We start from the raw sequence: 18,603 nt of genomic DNA, 5'->3' as shown, positions 1-18,603 counted from the left end.
CTGTTGGATTCAGCTATTGAAACTTGTGTATGCTTCGTGAAGTTCTCGTGTTGTGTTTTTCAGCTCTGTCAATTCATTTATATTCCTCTCTAAGCTGTTTCTTCTCGTTAGCATTTTGTCAAACCTTTTTTCAAGGTTCTGTGTTTGTTTTCATTGGGTTAGAATATGATCTTTTAGCTCAGAGAAGTTTGTTATTACCCACCTTCTGAAGCCTGTTTCTGTCAGTTCTTCAGACTCATTCTCTATCCAGCCTTGTTTTCTTGGTGGTGAGGAGTTATGATCCCTTGGAGGAGCAGAGATGTTCTGATTTTGGGTATTTTCCTCCTTTTTGTGCTAGTTTCTTCCCATCTTTGTGGATTTATCTACCTGTGGTCTTTGTGGTTGGTGACTTTCGGATGGGGTCTCTGAGTGGACGTCCTTTTTGTTGCTGATGAAGTTATTTCTTTCTGTTTCTTAGTTTTCCTTCTAACAGTCAGGCTCCCCTGCTGTAGGACTGCTAGAAGTCCACTCCAGACCCTGCTTGCCTGGGGATCACCTGCAGCAGCTGCAGAAGAGTAAGGGTTGCTGCCAGTTTCTTCTTCTGTTACCTTTGTCCCAGAAGGATACCCGCCAGATGTCAGCCTGAGCTCTCCTTTATGAGGTGTCTCTTTGGTTATACGGGGGTTAGGGAGCTGCTAGAGGAGACAGTCTGTCCCTTATAGGAGCTCAAGTGCTGAGCTCTGGGCTCCTTGTTCTGTTCAGAGCTGCTGGGCAGGTACGTTTACGTCTGCTGTAGCGGAACTCATAACTGCCTTTTATCCCAGGTGCTGTGTCCTAGGAAGGTGGGGCTTTATTTGTAAGTTCCTGTCATTCTGCCACCTTTTTTCAGAGATGCCCTGCCCAACGAGGAGGTATCCTAGTCACAGTCTGCCAGCAGAGGCGTTGCTGAACTGCCGTGGGCTCTACCCAGCTGCTGTGTGAACTTCCTTGCAGTTTTGTTTATAGGGGCATTGTTAGAACTGCTTCGGTAATGGCAGACTGCCTCAGTAGTGGCAGACTGCCTTGTTAATGGGGGACTGCCTCAGCAATGACAGACTGCCTTGGTAGTGGTGGGCCGCCTCGGTAATGGCAGACGCCTTTCCTCCCACGTAGCTGGACTGCCCTGGGTCCAACTGTGCGTGCTGTGAAACTCTCAATCCAGACCGTTTCAGATTGCTGATCTTTGTGGGAGTGGGACCTGCTGAGCAGATCACCTGGCTCCCTGTTTCAGCCCCCTTTTTTTTCAGTTGAGCGGGCGACTCTGTCTCCCAGGCGTTCTAGCCACCAGTTGAAATGGCACCCTGATTTGTATGAATTTTTGTGCGGAGACCACTGTGCTGGGTGAAAGAGCCGCGCTGGGACTCGTGGCACTTTTCCGCCTGGGAATCTCCTGGTCTGTGGGCATTAAAAATTCGTTTGGAAATGCGGTGATTGCTCACTCTCTGCGTTTTCGCTGGGAACTGCAATCCAGAGTTGTTTCTATTTGGCCATCCTCTATCTATTTATTTATTTATTAATTGGAAGCAGAGTCTCACTCTGTTACCCAGGCTGGCACGATCTTGACTCACTTCAGTCTACGCCTCCTAGGTTCGTGTAATTCTCCTGCCTCAGCCTCCCAAGTAGCTGGGAGTACAGGCATGCGCCACCATGCCTGTAGTCGGCTATTGTTTTTGTTTTAGAGACAGAATCTCACCCTGTCACCCAGGCTGGAGTGCAGTAGCAAGATCAGAACTCACTGCCTCCATTAGAATTTTTATGACAATTGTATTAAATTTGTAGAAACTAAATTTTTTAAATAGCGATATAGATGAGATTTCCATTTTTTCATGTTTTTATTTATCATCTCTTTATTCACTTATCTTTTATATTCTATAACATTTCAGATTTTTAAAATGGTTTTTGTATATTCCTTAAGCCTATTCTATTTCTGTTAAGGAATGCGTACTCTTACATTGTGGATAAGCAAACAGAATGTAGACTTCACACTCAGTCAGCCACGGCTTCTTAATGGTATGACATGGGAGAAGTTACTTAAGCTTTTTATGCATTGGCTTTCTTGTCAGAATCATGAGGAAAATAGTGAAACTATCTCATAGGATTGTTACAATGAATAAATGAAACTATATGTGTAAATCTCTTAGAATAATTCTTGACACATAGTAATCAATAATTTTTTCTAATTATTCTGGATATTGTGTTCGTCATTGCTTCTGAATTTTTTTTTTCCATTTTCTTTTAGTTAAAAATTTTTTTATTGTTATATATATATTCCAAACACTGTGTTAGTAATAAGTGAATACTTCATTACCTACCACAGCTTAAGAAATAAAATGTTATACAAATACCATATAAGCTTCACAACATTCCTCTCCCATTTCATTCCACTTTTCCCTTCAGAAGTAACCATAATCTTGAATTTTTTGTGAATAACTCCCTTGCTTATCTTTATTGTTACACATTCTTTGTAGATATGCCTGAATATATTTAGTATTATTTTTTGTCTGCTTTAGGACAGCCTAAGAGAATCATACCATATGCATTTCTCTGTGAGAGGTTTTTTTTTTTTTTTTTTTTTTGCACAGTGTATTATATTTTATTGACTCACTCATGCTGATGTTTGTAGCTAGAGTTTATTCCTATTCACTGACATGTAATGTGCCACTTTAAGAACATACTACAACCTATTTATTCATTCTTCTATTTATAGCCATTCAGGTTATTTCTAGTTTTTTTTTTTTTGTTTTATGGCACATGTGTATATCTTGTTTTTGTAAGCTGGTTTATAAGGCATTTTTATGTTCAATTTTAGGCAATTCCAAGCTGTATGCCAAAATGATTTTACCAGGTTATGTTCTCACCGGTAGTGTATAAAAGTCCTTATTGTTCCAATCCTCATCAACATTTGGTATTGGTAAACTTTTAAAATTTGCCATTCACTTAGCTATTGATTTGGTTTAAAAACAAACAAACAGAAAATTGGCTGGGCACTGTGGCTTCTGCCTGTAACCCCAACACTTTAGGAGGCAGAGGTGGGAGGACAGCTTGAAGCCAGGAGTTTCAGATCATTTTGGGCAACATAGTGAAATCTTGTCTCTACAAAAAATGGAAAACTCTAGCTGGGCATGGTGGTGTGTACCTGTGGTGCTGCCTACTTGGGAGTCTGAGGCGGGAGGATCAGTTGAGCCCAGGAGTTCAAGAGTTCAGTGAGCTTTGATCACATCACTGCACTCCAGCCTGGGTGACAGAGCAAGACCCTGTCTTGAAAAAATTTGCCATTCACGAAGTGTAAAAATGCATCTCATTGTGACTTTCAGTTAATCTTTCTGGTTACTAATGAGGTTAAGCATCTTATGTTTTTATATATCGTCCATTTCGGGTTTTTCTTTTTTCCAATGCTCATTTGTGTTTTGTTTCATTTTTCCTTGGAGTTGTCTTTTTCTTAATGATTACTAGGAATTTTTTTTATATATTCATGCTACTCCTTTATTAGTTATGTATATATTCCAGTCATCTCCCAGTTGTGGCTTGCCATTTTGCTTTCCTTAAGGCTTTTATGATTATCATGTATTTTTAAATTTAAAACAATGAAATTTACCACTTTTTAGTAATTAGGCTTTTTTTTTTTTTTTTTTTTTTTTGAGACGGGAGTTTTGCTCTTGTTGCCCAGTAGAGCACAGTGGCACAATCTCAGCTCACTGCAACCTCTGCCTCCCAGATTCTAGCAATTCTCTCACCTTGCCTCCTGAGTAGCTGGGATTACAGGCATGCACCACCACACCCTGCTAACTTTGTATTTTTAGTAGAGACAGCGTCTCACCATGTTGGCCAGGCTGGTCTCAAACTCCTGACCTTAGGTGATCCACCCGCCTTAGCTTCCCAAGGTGTTGGGATTACAGGCGTGAGCCACACGCCTGGCTAGCATTTTTGTGTCTTAATTATTTTCTACACAAAGATCAGAAAGGTATTCTGTATTGTCTTTTTTAAGTTTCATGTTTCTTTTGTTTTCACATTTCAGTTCTACCTGAAGTTATTTTAGTCTGTAGTCTCAGGTAGGTTCTTAAGGATTATTATTATTTTTTTAAATTAATCTCTGATTTACCCAGTATTTGTTAAATGGAGTGTCTTTTCCTTAGTAATTTGCAGCAATCTCACTGGCAAAAGCTAAATTTTCATTTCTGGTGGCCTGTCTCTGGGTTCTCTGTTCTGATCTGTTGATCTACTTGCCTCTGCCATTACCACGTTATTCTTGTCAGCTTTAAACCATGACTCTTGATAGCTAGTGGGGTAAACCTCCCACCATATTTTTTTTAGAAGAGACTTTGCTATTCTTGGTTCTTTGACTTTTGATGTAAACTTTAAAGTCTGCAGGAACTTGGTGTTTTTATTGGAGTTTCACTGAATTTGTAGATCCTGCTGCTGAGAATTTGTAGATCCTGCTGCTGAGAATTTGTAGATTGCTGAGAATTTGTATCTTTACAATATTGAATTTCTCTATTTATTTAGCCTTTTTAAATGTCTTTAAGTAATGGTTTTTCATTTTCTCCATTAAAAGGAAATTTATTTTATAGTGTTTATGCTATTATAAAATTTTTTATAATTTTGTTTTCCCCCCTAAAATGTGGCAATATTTTGTTTCTAGCAGTCTTATTAAACCCTCTTATTAATGATGTTCCTTTGTCTATATGATCACAGTTTTATTTATTTCTTTCTAGTCCTTATACTTCTTGTTTAATTTTTTTCACTGGCTATGATTTCTAGCACATGGTTAGTTTGAAGTATTATTTTTGTACATCCTTATCTTTTTTTCTAACCTTTAAAGAAAATGTTTTTAAGTCTCACTATTAAGTAAGATCTTTGTTGTAGGTTTTTGTTTTTGGCATCTCCTTTCCTCACCCTCCCACTTGTGAATCTTATGTTCTGTTCTGAGGAAAAGAAATGAATAGGAAAATAAATACCTGTATCTCTAGAGCCTATCACGGTGTGTGGTACATTGTGCCTCTCAATTTATTATATGAATGAATAAGTATAACAGAACTACTTAAGCTTTATGATTTTCATTGGTCTCTCTTTTATGCGGTGCAGCAGTTAAAAATGTTTAAATCTTTTTTTTAGGGAAACAGTCACTTTTTTTTTTTTATATTTTTAATGCTTTAGGAGGTAACATTAATTTTAGGATTTGAATATAAACATTTGAAGAAAGATCATGGTTACTCTGTTTCTCAGGACAGGAGTGCTTATGATATTGTAAACTAAGGAGCAGTTTAAACTGTATGAAGCTGGATTTTAGGTTGTTTTCTGAGAGAGATTATTCTGTTTAGGAACTTTGGTACCTGTGAATATAGGAACTTTGTTTTTATCTATTCTTGTTTTTATGAGCATCATTTTACTCTAGATTTACAAACTTGGTACTTTAATGGTGTTGCAAAGTTTCTGATCAAAGCCTGAGCATGAGCAATTAATATGATACTAATAATCAACAAATTAGTTTGTGAAGACGTCTCTGTAATTCAGATTAGACCCCTTCTGCTTTTCTGCCTGTACTCGGTTTATTTTTTTTCTTAACAGATGGGGAAGTTAAGGCATAAAGGTAGATAGTACCTGAATTTGGTGTATTGCTTACTGCAGTAGACCACTTTTCTTCTGTGGGAGTTATAAACTTCTATGCTTTCCAGGTATGTGCTGAAATCTCTGCAAACCTGCAAGTCTTGCCAATAAAGAAAACTCTTACTCAGCTATTTTATTTGTTTATATTTAGAACACCTACAGCTTGGCTAAGAGTTTTACTTCTGAATTTATAGAGAAGAAAGAAGTCCAGAAATTTTACTAGAGGGTTTTTAAATAAAAGTAGCTGTCCATTTTTTCCCTTCATCTTTCTTGTTCCTTTGATATCTCCTTTCTTCCCATGCAATATTGATCTTTGACCATTAGTTCTAAACCATTTCTCAGTGGGGCGGGGGATGGGTGGTGGTGGTGAGTGGGTAATTTTGCTCCCCAGGGGACATTTAGCAATGTCTGGAGCTTTTGTTTGGTTGTCACACTGAGGGGGTTGCTACTGTCATCTAGTGGGTAAAGGCCAGAGATGCTACTAGCCATCCTACAATGCAGTCAAGAATTATGTGACCCGAAAATGTCAATAGTACTGAGTTTAAAAATCCCTGCTGTAAATAGTGGTGTTTACTTTCGGTTTTGAACTGGAAAGAGAACTTCAGTGCCTATTTGGTGTAAGGCAGTATGCTTTCTTAGAAAGAATGAGGGCCACGCACAGTGGCTCACACCTGTAGTCCCAGCATTTTGGGAGGCCAAGGTGGGAGGATCCCTTGAGACCAGGATTTTGAGACCAGCCTGGGTAATACAGTGAGACTCTGTCTCTACAAAAAATAAAAAATTAGCCGAGTGTCGTGTCGTGTGCATGTAGTCCCAGCTACTCAGGAGACTGAGGTGAGAGGATCACTTGAGCCCAGCAGTTTGAGGCTTCAGTGAGCTATGATTGCACCACTGCACCCCAGCCTAGGTGACAGGGCGAGACCCTGTTTCTTAAAAACGACAACAACAAAAAGTGAGAATGTGGGCTTTAGAGTTTCACAGACCTGGTTTTTGAGCCTTATCTTAGGCCATGCTGGTTATGAGTACCTGTATTCAAGTGTGTGGGAAATAAAGAAAGAACAGATATGATAACTTATTTGTAGAGTGCTGAGGAGGTATTATTTCTGTCCTCCCCTTTCACCTGAACTCCATTTACCAGTGACTTGTTTATGTTTCATTCCTCCTCTGAGACCTTAGGCAAGTTTTTATACGTTTTGGTTTTCAGTTTTTTCAATTGTAAAAGGAGAATAATAGCACTGATAAAAAAGTTTTATCAGAAAATACAAATAAAGCACATACTCCTATGACTGGAATATAGTAAGTACTTGGTAAATATTTATTATTATTATTATTATTATTATTATTATTTTGAGACAGGGTCTTACACTGTTGCCCAGGCTGGACTGCAGTGGTGCAATCACAGCTCACTGCAGCCTTGACCTCCCAGGCTAAATCTGTCTGGCCACCTCAGCCTCTTGAGTTGCTGAGAGTACAGGCACATAACACCATGCCTGGGTAATTTTTGTTGTAGAGATGGGGTTTTGTCATGTTGCCCAGTGTGATCTCAAACTCCTGGGCTCAAGTGATCTGCCTGCCTTGGCCTCCCAAAGTGCTGGGATTACAGGCATGAACCACACACCCAGCCTGTTTTTATTTATTATTAATAATAACTCTATCTTCAGATTGCAGTAATTTGGACTTGCTGTCAGAAGTGATGTATAAAACTAGGCAAGATTATCCATCCGTTGATGACTGGATAAACAAATAGGTTTATCCATAGAGTGGAGTATTATTTGGCTATAAAAAGGAATGAAGTGCATGATTCATGCCATAACATGGATGAACCTTGAAAACATGCTAAGTGAAAAAAGCCAGACACAAAAGATAAAATATAATTCCATTTATATAGAATGTCCAGAACAGGCAAATCTGTAGAGACAGAATGTAGATTAATGGTTGTCTAGGGCTAAGGAGGACGGAAAGGAAGGGTAGTAATGGTTAAAGGGGTTTGTTTTTGAGGTGATAAAAATGCTCTAAAATTGGCTTTGGTGGTGGTTTCGTAATTTAGTGATAGGCTAAAAACCATTGAATTATACAGCTTAAAAGGGTGAATTGTGTGAATTGGGTGAATCATATTTTAATAAAGTTGATACATATGTATCTGTATATATATAATATGTATATGTGTGTGTATATATGTATATATCTACATATATATAATATGTAGACTAGGCAAGATGAGGGCTCTCTCTCCTTTCTGTGTTGTTGAGTATTTTATTTCTTAATCTGTACCTTGCTTTCTGTCTTCTGATTTCTTTGGACCTCACTTGGTGGATGCATTCTAGTGGAGAAACCATAATATTGCTGAATATTCATTACTAATGCATTGTGGTGATAGTGCCTCTATATACACACTTGAGGTTTTTCCAGTTTAGAAAAATTTCTCCTTCTGGCTTACATAGCTTATATGAGTTAATACCAAACAGCTTATAAACGAGCCATGTTCTACATTTCTCTCACATGAGTGTTTGTATACTGAATTGGCCATTACATGTGTACCTGAGTTCTAGTCTATTTTATTTTCATAAATGGATAGTAAGTTAGAAAGCTAGCTTTCTTTATTGAAACTTAGTTAGCTGACTATAGTCAATGGCTTAGAATTAGGAACCTGTTAAGCGAACAGGGACATTATAATTGTGAGGTCATAGATAATAAAAACACACTAGAATTCAAACTACTAAATGTTAAATACTTATTAAATGGAAAATTATATATTGCTTATATCTTTTGATTGTAGCTGTCAGAATACTGTACCCAGAAAGGCTTGAGGGAATTTACTGTTCACATTACTGAAAAGTCTGCATGTGAGGGATGTCTTCAGATGTGTCAGGATGCAGCGTTTCAAACTGTCACTTCGTGTTCCTGCCTCTCTTCTAGCCAGACTCTGTTCTTTTCCATTAGTTGGCTTCTTAGAACAGGCCCTTCTTTATGGTTGTAAGATGGCTGCAGCAGCTCCAGGCCTTAAGTGTCAACATTAAGAGTAGCAGATATAGAGAAATTTCCTCTCACCTGGGTTGTTTCCTGTGCTTATTATAAAGCTAATTTCAATGACCAGAAGAATGGGATATATTTATGACTTTGGACAGTAGAGCCTACTCCTAAACCTGAGGGTGGGGTCAACATTACCCAAAAACCTATGAGAGTTTGGGATAAGGTGGCTTACCTGAAGAATTTGGGGTTTCTTTTTTCTTTTTTTTCGCTAATCAGGAGGTTGAATTGGATGCCAGATAGCAAGGTGTATCCTCTGTAATATCTAACATATATACTGTAACTTTTATCCTGATAATAACAACTAAAAAATTATTGCATACTTATTCTGTTTATACCAGGTAGAATGACAAAAAAAAAAAAAAACTCTGGGCTTATTTTATTTATTTTATTTTTTTAAATTAAATTAAATTTATTTATTTATTTGAGATGGAGTCTTGCACTGTCACCCGGGCTATAGTGCAATGGTGCTATCTTGGCTCACTGCAGTCTCTGCCACCTGGGTTCTAGCAATTCTCATGCCTCAGCCTCCCAAGTAGTTGGGGCTACAGGCGTGCACCACCACGACCACCTAAGGTTTTTGTATTTTTAGTAGAGACAGGGTTTCACCATGTTGGCCAGGATGGTCTTGACTTCCTGACCTTGTGATCTGCCTGCCTCGGCCTCCCAAAGTGCTGGGGATTACAGGCACAAGCCACTGCGCACGGCAAAAAGTAGGGTTATAACTTAGATTCTAAGAGTTGTCTCCCTGAGGAACCTGATGTAGCATTTCCTAAGTTTTGTAAAATTTGGTGTGTGTTTTTTTTCCTGTAAATCTGGGTTCTTGTTATCTTTACATACTGTGTTTGCGCTTCTCCAGTGCTTTGATTTTACTACTTTTCTCTTTTGTCTTTCTACGTTGTTACTACAGAGCATCACTTTCCTTTTTTAACTTTGGCCTTCTGAACACATACATATCTAAAATCTTAGGCTTCCAGTTCTGTAAAACAAGTTAGTATTCTAGATACATTCTGTTTACTGAAAAAATACAGATACAAATAGCTTTTGACCAGGGTGACTGTTCTCTTGTGTGTACATCACTGTATCGTGCGGCTCATTTGGACTGATCTCGTGGGGATTCGCTAATGTAATATCTGATTACATTCTGTGTTTACAACTGAACAATTTCTCTTTGCTCTTGGGAAGCAAAAGGCAATCATTTCTTTGTAAGAGTGGTTTGATGGCACATATCATAATATATTTAGTTTGCTATAATTGTAATTAATGCCTGTTTCTAATGTTGGATTGGATGTAGACCATTTGGAATAAGAAAGTTTTACGGCCAGGCGCGGTGGCTCAAGCCTGTAATCCCAGCACTTTGGGAGGCCGAGGCGGGTGGATCACGAGGTCAAGAGATCGAGACCATCCTGGTCAACATGGTGAAACCCCGTCTCTACTAAAACTACAAAAAATTAGCTGGGCATGGTGGCGCGTGCCTGTAATCCCAGCTACTCAGGAGGCTGAGGCAGGAGAATTGCCTGAACCCAGGAGGCGGAGGTTGCGGTGAGCCGAGATCGTGCCATTGCACTCCAGCCTGGGTAACATGAGTGAAACTCCGTCTCAAAAAAAAAAAAAAAAAAAGTTTTACATATTTTCAAGTAGTGATGTTATTATAAAATAGTTTCAGTTGTCAGACTTATAAATGAAGAATGATCATTGTTTACCTTTTTCGCTATTTGCTCGATTAAAAATCAGAACCTCTTAGTTTTATAGAAAAAAAGTATAACTTAAAAAATTAACAAAAGAAAAGCAAAATAATGGCAGTTCTCTTTTTCTCATTTTTTTCTCTGCAGTGATCCTGGTGGAGGGATTGAGATGTCTGAGTTCATCCGAGAGGCTACACCCCCAGTTGGTTGCAGTTCCAGAAACTCTTATGCCGGTCTAGATCCAAGCAACCAGGTAGGAGCCTGTACTGTTTTATTTTGCCTTTTTTCCCTCCTCCTGATGGTGGTCTCAGTTATTCTCATGTCTTTAAGTCAGCTGATGTTTTGTCTTATCTTTCTGATTATTAATTTTTAATTGTTTATTAATAATGTATTTTATTGATATTCTTTTAAAGTTACTTTTCACGTTAGTTAATTACTTACTCATGAAGCATTACCACAGACTCATCTTTAGGTATATAGTTTTGATCATGACAGTTATGAGTACCCTTAGGAAATTGAGCTTCTGGCTTGTACTGTCTTATCTACCTTCACAACATCTGTATTGGAGAGATGTAGATGTCTCTGGTTACCTCTGGTTTAAATGTGACCAAAAAATAAAAACAAATGCTGAAAATCTCTCAGTGTTCGAGATGTTTAATGGTAAAGCTAAAAGTAAAATACAAATATGCTTTTACCAATTTTAATGTCTTTCTACTGCATAACTTTAACTTAAAATGGTAACCCTTAAAGTATTATTTCAGAACTTAGCTGGACCTTTGCTGCTCTAGTTCTCTTATTCATCCTAAATACCTGTACGCTAATCAAAGTCCCAGTTATTCCTGGGACTATATATCTGCGTCCTTCTTAGCAGATGATTTCACTGCATAGAGTAAAATTCTATGAACTTTGTGAGAAACATTCATGGTCTTCTCATAGCAGACCTTTACATAACTATAGGTTTTATTGGTCATTATGTCAGTCCTTTCATTATAAAGAAGAAGAAATAGCTGATTTATATCAGGGTCTAGACTAGACCTTACTTCTCACTCCAGTCTTCCTGTTATCATACGACACTGCTTGTGGATTGAAACCATTCTTCTCTTTTCTCCCTCCTTTCTGTTCTAGAGAGAGACTTAGTCCTCCTTATTTTCTGTCCTAACCAAACTCTTCTTGTAACTATCGTACATTTCTCAAGATTTTCAAACACCATATGGTGTAGACCCTTTCTCTTGCAGATGGAGTACTTATTTATGTGGCAGTTTATAAGGCTCTACAGAGTAGCTGTTCTTTTTTTCTTCTGTTTTATATACTGCCTTGTGTACAGTTGACTTTAATGATTGCTAATTATCTTTATGTGTCTAGATAACAAAACATTACAGGTAGATCAGAACTAGCTTCTCATTTAACAGATGAATAAATAGCAGACATAATTCTGCCAACTCTGTCCTGTAGTATTCTACTCTTCTGCATTGGTAACCCTAAGAACAATGTTACGAAATACACTATATGAATCAAAACCTTGAACAGGGTCTTGTTTTCTAATAAATTTTGATAGAAGATTTGCCGCTATTTGATTAGCATGTTCATGATTTAAAGTTAAAGTGAATGACTTTTTGGTAATAGTTTTGGTTGTGATTGATTATAGTACAGAACATGTAGTTTCTTAAATTTGTCTTCCTTCAATAACAAGCTGATGGAATGGGAGATGTGAAGAGTGTTTTTTGTTTGTTTGTTTGTTTAAGAATGTCAAAAGAGCTATGACATATTAATTAGATTAATGCTTTTTTTTTTTTTTTTTTTTTCCCTGAGCTAGAATCTTGCTCTGTCATCCAGGCTGGAGTGCAGTGGTGCAATCTTACCTCACTGCAACATCCACCTCCTGGATTCAAGCCATTCTCATGCCTCAGACTTCTGAGTAGCTGGGATTACAGGTGCCTGCCACCATGCCTGGCTAATTTTTTTGTATTTTTAGTAGAGATGGGGTTCACAATGTTGGCCAGGCTGGCCTTGAACTCCTGACCTCAGGTGATCTTGCCCGTCTCAGCCTCCCAAAGTCCTGGAATTACAGATTTCAGCCACCATGCCTAGCCTTAGATTGGTACTTTTTAAGCTTCAAATTTTACAATGCCTGTTTGAAGACAAGGGTTACTATCCTTGATCCTGTTTTTTTGTGGCCTTGTGCTTCTCTCAGTCACTTTTTATAGAATGAAATAATTCAATTCTTTTTTTTTTTTTTTTTTTTTGAGACAGAGTCTCACTCTGTCACCAAGGCTGGAGTTCAGTGGCATGATCTCAGTTCACTGCAACCTCCACCTTCTAGGTTCAAGCAATTCTCCTGCCTCAGCCTCCCGAGTAGCCGGGATTATAGGCATGAACCACCATGCCCGACTAATTTTTGTATTTTAGTAGAGACAGGGTTTCACCATGTTAGTCAGGCTGGTCTCAAACTCCTGACCTCGTGATCTGCCCGCCTTGGCCTCCCAAAGTGCTGGGATTACAGGCATGAGCCACCATGCTCATCCTCAATTCTTGAATATGGCTGTGTGTTTTGTATTCTTAATTAACCCTGGGCTTTCTTCTTGACAAATGTAGGTAGTGTCAGACCGTCAGAGAGTAAGCCTACATTTCTCCAATTGTCTTTTGGAGACCTTTTTTCCTTTTTGCAATAGGACAGATGAAAAGGCCAGCAGTGGCCAGGCATTTTTGGAGCCTGTGACCTTGACATCATCTCTGTTGGAACTTTAATCACAGTCAGTAGGGAGTCCCTTACTTTTTATAGTACATCCAAATGTGATGCATTCAGTAGGGAGTCCCTTACTGATTGTGATTAAAGCGTGTGTGTGTGATGTTAAACACACAGCATACCTTTTACTTAATAATAATTTTTTTTTTGTTTTTTGTGTTTTTTTTTTTTTTTTTTGAGACGGAGTTTCGCTCTTGTTTCCCCGGCTGGAGTGCAATGGCGCGATCTCGGCTCACCGCAACCTCCGTCTCCTGGGTTCAGGCAATTCTCCTGCCTCAGCCTCCCAAGTAGCTGGGATTACAGGCACGTGCCACCATGCCCAGCTAATTTTTTGTATTTTTAGTAGAGACGGGGTTTCACCATGTTGACCAGGATGGTCTCAATCTCTTGACCTCGTGATCCACCCGCCTCGGCCTCCCAAAGTGCTGGGATTACAGGCTTGAGCCACCGCGCCCGGCCTTAATAATAATTTTTTAATAAAAATAGGCAAATATTGGAGGCTGTTGTGATACTTGGATTATGGTGTTTTTGTTTTATATTGTGACAAAATAAATGGTTGACATAAAGTGATGAGGTAGAGCCTGGCTTTTTGTATATTGATGGAGATATTACTATTGTAGACATACTGTTATTTCTTGTATGTATTTTATTATATAATGTGTAAGATACTGCTATACATGATAATTTATGTAAATTTCTTCTGTACTAAACAGTGAACCTACTGACCATAATAGCTATGTCATAGTCATTGTTACCATTCTTTCCTTCACCTCTGCCTTTTTCCCTTTCATCTTCTACTCTCCATTTCTATTCTCTTTCTTTTCCCCACCTTTCTTTCCTCTCCTTACCGCCTCCTCTTTCCTTTTGTCACTTTTCTAACATCAAATATTTTCGTGCCCATTGTATTCAAGGCATTCTACTTAGTCTGGGTTGGTGAGTGTGTCTTATACTGACAGATTGTAATTTCATAGTGGATGTGATATAAGTAACCAAAGATAAAGATGTGATATATGTTACCAAGAAAATATAAGCGTAAGATACAAAGTAAAAATTGCCATAGGAATGGTACAGAAGAAGAGCTAATGATTTCATATGATAAAATAATTGTTTTCAGCTGGACAGACAGGCAGGGCTTCTTAGGGGAGATGGCCTTGCCTAATATACTTTATAGTTAGAAGTAACCTTTCTTCCTTGGTATTAATAATCCTTCCTATGGCACTTGTTATAGAGAATAAACAGTGGAATATTTTAGTTTATGCAAAGCACTTAAATAAAAAACTTCACTCCCAAGTGTAGAAAGATACTACTTTTTCTTAAAAATTTTCATTTTTAGGAAATTTAACAAGTGAGGGTAAACAGGAAAATTAAAATAATACATAATGTCATAATTGGTTGTATCATGAGCATTAATAACATTAAGTGTTTTTCTACAGTGATGCTTTGGGGAATGCATCACATTTGGATGTACTATAGTTTATATTCTGGCTGCCATGTTATTTCACATGTAAATAGTCATAATTATTAGATATTTTGAGGGGAGGCATAATACAGAAAAACATAAAGAATAAAATATAACCACTCTGTAATATCTGTTAAGAAGGTTTTTGTCACCAAGTAATAGAATACTCAACTAATAGTGACTTAAAGAAATAGGAGTTGGGCCAGGCACGGTGGCTCACGCCTGTAATCCTAGCACTATGGGAGGCCGAGGCAGGTGGATCAGAAGGTCAAGAGATAGAGACCATCCTGGTCAACATGGTGAAACTCCATCTCTATAAAAAGAAAGAAAAAACAGAGAGAGAGAAAAAAAAAATAGGAGTTTTCACCTAAATCTGGAGGTGATAGTGTGGCATTTGTTCGGGACTGGGCATACTTCTCATAGATCAGAAGGTGTATGACCAATTTTGGAACAAAATAAGGAGATTGTTAAGGAAGGAGAAAGGGAATACTTTGAGCTTCTGAGCAAATGACTGCCATATCCATATTAAAAAAATTTTTTTTAAGTTTAAATTCCTGGAATGGTATGCATAAAATGATGTTTTTGTTTTCTTGTTTTTAAATTTCTGTCTAGGAAGTTGTGTTTAATTCTAGTAGAAAAAGAGCATATGTTAATTTTATAACTTATGTAACAGGTGTCGTAAGAATGAAACTTTCTTTTGCAATGAAATGCTTTTTGTTTTTTTCTCGCTGGCAAATTGTAATGTCTTTTGTGGCTAATCGAAAGCAGAAATTAGGAAAAACTAGAAGAACCAAGCTTAATAAAATAGTTCAAAATTATTATAAGGCTTATTTTTTATTGGATACCTCAAGAGTTTATTTGTAGTTTCAACCTATATATGTATGCTTATTTTTATTTACTTTTTCACTGGCATGTAACTTGTACAGCATGGTGCACACCTTAAGTGTACAGCTAAGTGAATTTTTATATCTCTGTGCACCCATTCTGTTGCCATCCAGATGAAGAAAGGCCCTCATGCCCCTTCAAAGTCAACATTAACCTATATTTTGAGTGTATTTCTTGTGACATACTCCTGCTAAATCAAACCAATGAGGAGGAAGACTTGGTAAAATATAAAGTATTATATGAATGTTCTTAATTTTATTTTACAGTGTTAACTTTGCTTGACTGTTTTCTTCTTTGAATCCATGAAAACAAGTTATAGGAAGAATTGCTAAGACTTCTTGATTTAGTAACTGTTATGTTGTTATCTTTGGTTTTCTTAATGTGTTTGTGAAGTTTGTGGTATTTATTTATATGATTTTCATGGTAGTATAATAAATAATGCTGTGAAATTTTAGGGAAGTGTTAAACCGCCTTGAGTATAAGTGCTAGAAGCTCAACAGGTTTTAATTTTCTATAGTTTGTGCTAAAAATTCATTTTTCATGGATGCCTTAGACTTTTATTAATTTTTTTAATGTTCTATAAAGAAGTACTTACTTTTTGCCTGTAACTAAAGAAGGTACATAATGATACACTAACAATTTGATGGTACGACTTGTGTTGCACTTTGTAACATATGTTAATATATTTGTCCTGCAAACCTTCCTTTTATACTCTAAGAAGTCTAAATTTATTTCAGATAGACATAATGCCTAGTTTTGCTTTTGTTTATAACATGAACATGATGCAGTATAGAAAACGATGATAATTTTATGACATGAGTTTCTTGAGATTGGAGGATCTGGCTGTGGGTGGGCTCCATGAGTCCTGAGCATGCAGACAGATTGGGTAGCTTAGCAAATCAGTAAGACATGCACAGCCTGTGCCACAGCAAACAGGTTGCATGGCTCCAAGAGAACTTGTCCAACAAGTATCTTACTTCATATCATGTTTTCAGATCGGATCTGGTTCCTCACGTCTTGGAACAGCAGCAACTATTAAAGGTAGGTGTGATCTAAATTGAAAGTTGCCCCTGACTTTCCCTTTCATTTTGGTTGTAATGAAGATAACAGTACTGTACATTCAAATGTAATGAAAAAAATCGTTCTTGAAACTATTTTATAGATAAAATTATTTATCTTATTAAAGACTGCTTGACTTACAATCATGTGTCTCTTTCATCATCCAAGTTTTACAGAAGTGTTTGACCACTTACATTACCTTGCATGAATTATATAAGTTTTGATCTATAAGAAATTACCTTGCCTTTGAGGGAAAACACTTTCATGGGTTTTAGTAGGGTTCATGGAAAACTAAGTAATTTGATGTGAACTGTTGAATGTGGGCACCAATGAGACACACAAAAAAGAGCAAGTTATTTTCTGCTATTTGTTCTATTCAGATAATTTCATATTGTTTCTACCCTACAGTTTTTTAGGTTACTAATTTTCCCTGGGAAGGAAATTCATGTTGGTTCAAGTTGTTATGTAATTTGCATTCCTTTTAAAAATCCACTTGTTTTTAAAGAAATAGTTTTATTAGTTTACATTTTGAAGCTTTCCATATTGTTTGGTTTTTAGTTCTGTGAGAATAATTAAGTGCTCTTATAGTCCATGATACTTCCTGTTAGTTCAGTGCATCTTCCATCATTGTAACCTTTGATACACAAAACTGCTTTAGTTGATAGACACCAGTAATCCTTGCTGTATTAATACTTCCTGCACACTACAGCCTTACTGTTAATATAATGTCCTCATATGTTTCTCTTTGTAGGAGATACTGATACTGCTAAGACTTCTGATGATATCAGTTTAAGTCTGGGCCAGAGTTCTAGTCTTTGTAAGGAAGGAAGTGAAGAACAAGGTAAGAACATTATTCTTTACTGTGATGTCATATACTGTGATGACCAGAGTGAATTTGTAGAATATGCTGCGTAAAATTTGACAGAAGTTTATAACAATTTAATATGGTATTTAAGGAAACATTAACATGAAATGTTACTGGAATGGTAGTTATACAGAGTTATACATGCTTTTAGCTTACTGGAACTCAGTTATACATGTTCTGTCAGATAAACATGGACAGAGAAATTCTGTGAGCATGTGCCCCAGAGTGAATATAAGAAAGGAGATAAGAATCTGCTATTGCTTTCGTTGGTTAGACCAACTAGCCCAGCTTAGGGATAACCTAGTATGTGAAACTGTTATTTTCCATTCAGTATGATCTCTAAATGCCAGCTGCTTTGTCTCTTGCCAACTGCAAAAACAGTAATAAGTTTTGACATAGTATCTTTGTCCATGTGCATTACTATAAAGAAATATCTTAGACTGGGTGACTTATAAAGAAAAGAGGTATAATTGGCTCACGGTTCAGGCTGTACAAGAAGCATGGTGCCAGCATCTGCTTCTGGTGAGAACCTCAGGAAGCTTCCAATCATGATGGAAAGGGAAGGGGAACTGGTGTGTCACATGGTGAAAGAGGAAGAGAGAGAGAGGAGAGGGGTGCCATACAGGCTCTATTAAACAGCCAGCTCTTGTGTGAACTAATAGACTGAGAATTCACTCATTATTGCAGAGATGGCACCAAGCCATTCATGAAGGATCCACCTTCGTGACTCGAATCTCTCCCACCAGGTCCCATGTCTAACGTTGAGGATCAACATGAAATTTGGAGGGGGACAAATATCTAAACCATATCATAGAGAAATAACTTGCTGTTGGACTTACTGAGAAACCGTGCATCTGTTACCAACATGGATGTTGCAGATTAGTAGAAATTTTGGCTATTTGTGATTTTTTTTTTCTTTTTCAACTCCATTGTAAATGAGTATTTTGAATGTTATTGATTTTTTTAACTACCGCATTTTCATGTTTGATTTCTAATTTTCAAACATAAAGCAACAGATATGTCATCCCCGTTTTTCTAATGGAGATTATCCAAGGTTCTATAATTAATGAGCCAGAAATAGATTAGAAACCTGTCTCACTATTGCCACCCTGTTATAACCATGTTTTTATTAACCTATGGGTGATGTTTGGTGGGCAGACAGGCTGACAATTTTTTAATTTTTAATTATGAAACTTGTTTATGAGGCTACAAACAGATAACTAAATTAGGACATTTGCCCATTAATATTTTACCCAGG

The 18,603-nt window shown here is 37.3% G+C and overlaps 1 protein-coding gene across 8 annotated transcripts in view; it reads left to right on the top strand.

Moving 5' to 3' along the window:
- The window catches only part of PCNX1 (pecanex 1), a 206,688-nt gene that overhangs the window by 40,722 nt on the left and 147,363 nt on the right, over positions 1–18,603 (top strand). For all 8 annotated transcript variants that reach the window (XM_032245735.1, XM_032245729.1, XM_032245732.1 and 5 more), the window contains exons 3-5: positions 10,482–10,587; positions 16,417–16,462; positions 17,232–17,321. In XM_032245735.1, coding sequence (XP_032101626.1) covers positions 10,482–10,587; positions 16,417–16,462; positions 17,232–17,321 — 242 coding nt within the window. The remainder of the gene's footprint in view (positions 1–10,481; positions 10,588–16,416; positions 16,463–17,231; positions 17,322–18,603) is intronic.

Source organism: Sapajus apella, unplaced genomic scaffold (genome assembly GCF_009761245.1).
Source record: "Sapajus apella isolate SASKATOON/1434 unplaced genomic scaffold, GSC_monkey_1.0 scaffold59, whole genome shotgun sequence".
Lineage (NCBI taxonomy): Eukaryota > Metazoa > Chordata > Mammalia > Primates > Cebidae > Sapajus > Sapajus apella.
This window is presented reverse-complemented; position numbering and strand designations above follow the sequence as displayed.